The 6,133-nt window shown below is 37.0% G+C and overlaps 1 protein-coding gene across 1 annotated transcript; it reads right to left on the bottom strand.

Moving 5' to 3' along the window:
• Positions 1-2,698: 2,698 nt before the first annotated feature.
• On the bottom strand, positions 2,699-4,746 carry LOC107193178 (notchless protein homolog 1). Its single transcript, XM_015582580.1, has 6 exons — positions 4,218-4,746; positions 3,901-4,140; positions 3,569-3,822; positions 3,264-3,501; positions 2,944-3,165; positions 2,699-2,870 (listed from the first exon to the last, which is right to left on the bottom strand). The coding sequence occupies exons 1-6, from the start codon at positions 4,600-4,602 to the stop codon at positions 2,731-2,733; spliced, it is 1,479 nt and encodes a 492-aa protein (XP_015438066.1). The 5' UTR covers positions 4,603-4,746; the 3' UTR covers positions 2,699-2,730.
• Positions 4,747-6,133: the final 1,387 nt, after the last annotated feature.

Here is a 6,133-nt window from a genome sequence, read left to right as displayed (position 1 = left end):
TGTGTGTGTGCCAGCACGGTGGACGTAAAGTGGGGGTAGCCAGGACGTCAGCACACGAAATGATTTCTGCGCACGCGCTCTGGTTGTTGGGAGTCGCGTTGGTAACGTAGATCTTACGGAAACACCCGAACGAGCCAGCTCACACGGATAGAAGCAAAGTATGCTTGTGTGGCAGAAACTGTGGAATAAAGTGGGGGTAGCCAGGACGTCGTGGTGGTGGAACCAAGTTCCACGATTCTGGAATCACTGCTTGGCTGTACCATCCGGTGCTTGGGTCGTTCAAGGAAGGTAGTGTTGTATAAAGCTCGAGTCTTTGAAGCTACAAAGCTTAGCCTTAAAGACTGAGTCTTTAAGGCTACAATCATATGAAGCTCGAGGCTCAAGGCTCGAGCTCCAAGGCTCGAGTCGTCGAGGCTCGAGGCTCGAGTTTCAAGGCTTTGAGTAGTCGAGACTCGAGCCTCGAAGCTCGAGGCTTTTATGTTTAACACGTTCACTGCTGAGCGTGTTTCTGCTGGTTTTGTCTTCAGCGCCAAAGAGTGATTGCCCATTAGAATCATATAATAATATATTACACAATATGATTATATGTATTGTGCAAACTTATCATGCGTAGTACATTAATCTTGCTGCCGGTCATCTATGACTCCCACGGCGTAAGAGTATGTTTCCAGTCGATCAGATAATACTATATTTTGAACATTACAGACAAATTTTTAGCAATGTTTCATTTCGTCTACTATTCAATGGTTATTTTGTTTCATTTTTCATTTCCCTTTCTTGGTATCAATCTCTCATGTGTTTGCAGTCATCGCTGTATTTTTTAAAAACTGTATAAAGTATAATATTATAGATTTAGTGTAAATTCCATTATTTAACACTTAAGGGTTCTAGAGGGTTGAACCTTAAAGCTTCAGACTTAATGTGGAATAACACAGTGACGATTGGCAAAAATTAAGTTTTTTATATATATACTTTCAAAGTATAATTTTTCGAAAATATTCTACCAGAATATTAAGTCGAATATCACGTGAATAACGAAAAAAATGTCCCAACTTTGATCAATGAACCGTGAACAAATTGAGAAATTATTTTGTTCGACGCGTAACATCCTATGACTCGTATATCTTGCTCAAGTATACATAGGTATTTTGTAATAAAAGAAAATTTAACGTATTGTCCAAAATATATATTTGATCACCCTATTAATAATAGTTTAATGAGGTTTGGGTGTTGCAGAACTAATTTATAAAAACCACGCTTTTCTGGACGTTTTTGGATTATTCCCCCTTGAATCTTTAAAAGCTTGAGATTCGTGTAATATTAGAGTTAAAAACTAAAAATTTTTAGGTTAAGTTTTAAGGCTTCGAAAATTCAAGGTCTGTACATTACTTCACTACATACAATTTATACGACTCGAGCCTTCAAGCTTAAAGGCTCGAGCGTTAAAGACTCGAGCTTTCACGACTCAAGCTTCGAACCTTGAGGGTTCGAGCCTTTAGGGTTTGAACCGCGACTCGAGCTGTTAAAGCTCAAGACTCGAGGCTCATTTTAACAACACTAACTACATGCATACGGAATTTTTAACGTATAATAAGTATATTCTTTTCATCTCTCATAGCATACATGTATGTAACGTGATTGTATACCCGAATAGCATCGGAAAGGAACGAAGTTACCCGATTTATAACTAACCATCCCCTTACCGCGAATCTTACTCCCCCGCTCAGTTCATGTTCCGTCTATATATGTCTATGCTTGCGCTCAACTTGACATCAACTTTGTAGCAAGAGTTTCTGGCAACTTGCTTAAATATGTTGACTCAAGTGTTGCCTACAAAACCGTAGTCAAATGCGGAAACAGATGGCTACGGTTTTGTAGACAACACTTGTACTTTATTGCTGGCAACTTGCTCGAAACTTGCACACAACTGGTTATCAGGGTATGACATTTTGAGGGCAAAATCGGAACAAGGCTTGCGCAAGCGAATTTGCTACATATGTTGCTGCCAATTTGCTCCCTATGTTGCTGTCAATGTGCGCGCAAGCTGTTTATAGCAAATCTTGCATAAAATTTGTAGCCATAACTTTATAACAGGCATTGGACAAAATTTGGCTTTGCAGGCTTGGCTGACTGGCAACTTTTGTGATTATTTTCGAATCTCGTAGACAACTGGTTATCAGAATGTATATTTCTGTTAACAAAATGCGATAAACGCATTGTTCGTTTTTTTAATGCTTAATCATTCTTTTCAAACATATGTTGCGCGTTGTGACAAACTTAGTTCGTGAAAAAGTTTTGTCTCCTATCTCTTGAACAATTAAAATTGTTATATCGTGCATACACTCAATTTTGTAACTGTAGCTCTATTCTTATACCTTGTCTATTATAGGATGCTATGTGAAAGCAATAAGTGGAAGAGAAATTTTATTAAAAATACTATATAGTGCTGCATTAATTCAGTTTTTTATCACATATAATGTATAAAATAGAATTTTTTATATTTTTTATAAAATTGAATTCCTTTTTCTCACGAGAGGTCACAATTTCTGCAGAAATGTAATATAATCATTTAAATCTTCATAAACTTTAAAGGGTTACGCAAATATTGGAGAAATAACTGTCTCAATTTTTATAATCTCACAGTTACAGATTAACCAAAGGCAAAATCTTTGAATTTAATGTCACATTATCAAAATAGTGTTAAGAAATATTTATTATTATATACATTGTTTAGTTCTGCCATAATCTTAAAACTTTGTCTTTTCCACCAGACCCAACACGCAATCCATCTGGAGACCAGTCTACTGCATAAACTTCATCGGCATGGCCAGGTAAATCTTGGCAGAGTTTCTTTGTTTTCATATTCCACACTAAAATAGCAAGGTGATGCTAGTTTAAAACTGACGTTATTGTTTACCTAATATATAAGTAGAATTTACTAACCTTTTAATGTAGAATCCGCGCTACCGCTAACAAGCAAGCGAGAATCTGCACTCCAAGCAATTGAATACACAGCTTGTACATGGCCTCTTAACGAAGCTATATACTTTCCTGTATTAGATTCCCACAATTTTATAGATTTATCAAAGGAAGCTGATGCTATTATACGACCATTTGGTGAAAATTTTACATCGTTTATTAATTGCTGATGGCCAGTCATTCTTGCTAGAACATAAATTGAGATCCATGGGTGAACTTTTGAAACCCACAACATGCTTTTCACTTTATTATGATAATTATATTTGTAAGACAATAAATAGTACCAATAGTTTTTTTTTCCTTTTGTGGTTTCCAAAGGAATAATGTGAAATCATCAGAACCAGATACAAGTATTTCTTCGCCGACGGATTCATATCGCTTTTTTGCATGTTCCAATGTATTCTCCGTTTTATCTGCATTCTTTCCAAGATGGTAAAGGCCAGTCCTAAGTACATAGTCTACATTCAGAGCTAATGTATTCACCCAATGTGCATGACCTTCCAAAGTTCTGCACAGGATTCCCTAGGTGTATCATACTAATTTTAATCAAATGTTTCTAATACAACAATATAGCATTTGTAAGGCTTACATCTTCAGCTCTCCACACTTTAATAGTCCTATCTTGAGATGCAGAGTAAATAAGTCCACTTCCACCCCATTTAACACATGTCACGCTTTTTGTGTGACCAGAAAGAACACGAACTGTTTGACAGTGAACAGTGTCCCATATTCTTAAATCGCCATCCTTGGAAGCACTAACTAAATATTGACATTCTGGATTTTTATGATAAGGCTCCCAGCATAAAGATGTAACCCACATTTTGTGACCTGACATTGGTCTTCCTAAGAGTTTGTACAAATTAAATAACTATGAATGAATGAATTTCTATTTTGCTGGAGATGATACTTTATTATATGTACCTATTTGTTTGCCTGTTTTTGGATCCCATAATATAATTGTCCCATATTTACATGCAGAAGCAAGTTTCCTTCCACATGGAGACCACGATATGCATAAAACCCAATGCCTATGACCTTCACAAGTATAGTTTGGAGTTTGTGTGTAGATATCCCAAAATCTAACTGTAGTATCTCCAGAACCACTTGCTAAGCTAGATCCATCTGGTGAAAAAGCAACTGTTATCACAGCTTCCTTGTGACCTAAGTGGAATAATATCATTATTAATACTATATTACATATACTATTGCGTAAGAGTGTATTAATATGATTAACATACCCTCTAATGAACCAGTACATCTAGTAACTGCTCTAACTTTAAAAACTGCTTGTGGTTGATAGACAATTTCCACTAGATCCTCACTAATGTTAAAATTTTCGTTGATATTTTTTTCTAAACTATCTGTAATCTCTGTATCATTTACATAGAAAGCAAAAGGTACTGATTCTTTATTTTGTAGAAGCGCATTACAAATTGCTTGTAGTTTGTCAATAGTAATGTTTATAGGTAAATCTAGTAAACCGCCTGGTAGTATTTCGCCAGTGTCCGACTTAAAACGAGATAGAATTCGTTTAATTTCTGTTGTTTCTGAAGCGGATTTACCGCTATTTTGCTTATCCCTGTTCTCTTCCTCGAATTTCCTTTTACCCATTTTCACGGACATAATTAAATGTTTGAATGAAAACCATTAATAGCATCAAAATGTATTAAATATTGGTTCGAAGACGTATTACATATTTTTTACATTCATTTTATAAATAATCCTTCACAGAAAATAATGAAACGCACTCACGTGCAAATCTGTGCAAATCACTGTAAATAGACATTACCATGGGGATACAACTCACCGGTTTTTCTTGGTCATTTTACAGCGCTATAGGTGGTAAGGATCAGTACTAAAAGAGTGCGTGAAAATTCGGGGCATGTTTAAATTTTGCTATGATTTATAACAGACAAGACACTGAGTGAGTGGTGGCTACTGTATGAGTATTTTAAATATGTTTATTAAAATTATTACTTAATATACATACAGTATGTCCACTGCCCACCCTCTTACCGCAAATCTTACTCTATGCCAGCTGTATTGGGACCAGGGGTGTTCCATTCGAATAGGACGACTATTAACACGAGTTTAGTACCCCCACATCTTAGAAGGGTGCTCTGAAAGCAGTTTTATTTCTCGAATTTTGTACTAGGTGGCACTCACAGCGTTATTAAGTGGGGATAGTAATACCACAGCCCACTAGAGTCGGTTGTGCCGACGTATATCTAACGACCGCTGTCTTTTCCCCTCCAATCCTACGGTCCTTCGATTACTGACGAAATAATCAACAACTAATGACAACAATTAAAACATGATACTGTATAAAGGGTTCAGAGATTCATCCGACCATCTCACGTATTCTACAATTCTCGCAGTTCCATTAACTTGAAATGCATTTTGGCGTACTGATGAATATACTAACCAGTTTAGAAAAAAAAATTAATTTTTAATCTGGAAATTATTTATTAGATCAATGAATAATTCGGTATACGGTTCATGTGGTATCCCATTTACCGCAATTTGTATCCTGTCGACCGAAACCAGGGACCTCTTAAACATAGATAAGACGAGGATGTGCCGTAAAAGAGGAGAACCGCACGTGCGAGAAGGAGAGACTTATGCGATGGTTTTCGCACAGTCGAGCAGAATCGGCGTCCCTATGTTGCTGCTATAGTGGGGGAGATTGTTTCGCTATTCGTTCAAGGGACGACGATAGCACCACTGAACAATGACCGATACACGCTGGCTGTTGACAGACTGGTGACCAATTGTGTTTATTACTCATTTCACTGACAGTAAAATACATCACTTTTACCATCAAACGTTCAAACGCGCAAATTTGGTTGCTTGTCGAGTACTGCAATAAATGTTAAACTGAATGTGGTTCTTTCATGTAAGTGTGGCATAAGTTTCAGTGACTTCTATGGTCAAGTGGTGGGGGGCCCTTCCCCTATGCTGCTTTTCCCCCAACGGAAGTCAACTTTGCTCGTGGATGTACAGCTATTAGAGTTATTAGACCATGAGCGTTTCTGTCGCAAAGCGCCACATGTGACGTAGACCTGAAGCTTATCTCTGACCACCCATTTTCTTAAGAGTGGCAGATAAATAGTAATCTGTAGTAATCCATGATATATGGTGATCAATGGTGATA

Source organism: Dufourea novaeangliae, unplaced genomic scaffold (genome assembly GCF_001272555.1).
Source record: "Dufourea novaeangliae isolate 0120121106 unplaced genomic scaffold, ASM127255v1 scaffold607, whole genome shotgun sequence".
In the NCBI taxonomy this organism is placed as follows: Eukaryota; Metazoa; Arthropoda; class Insecta; order Hymenoptera; family Halictidae; genus Dufourea; species Dufourea novaeangliae.
The sequence above is the reverse complement of the archived record's forward strand: the minus strand, read 5'-3'. Positions and strand labels throughout refer to the sequence as shown.

Coding starts and splice junctions, on each gene's coding strand:
- LOC107193178 (XM_015582580.1), bottom strand. CDS start 4,602: ATGTCCGTGAAAATGGGTAAAAGGAAATTCGAGGAAGAGAACAGGGAT. Junction 3,823..3,900: donor AAAAACAGGCAAACAAATAG/GTACATATAATA, acceptor ACAAACTCTTAG/GAAGACCAATGTCAGGTCAC. Junction 3,502..3,568: donor AAGTGTGGAGAGCTGAAGAT/GTAAGCCTTACA, acceptor TGATACACCTAG/GGAATCCTGTGCAGAACTTT.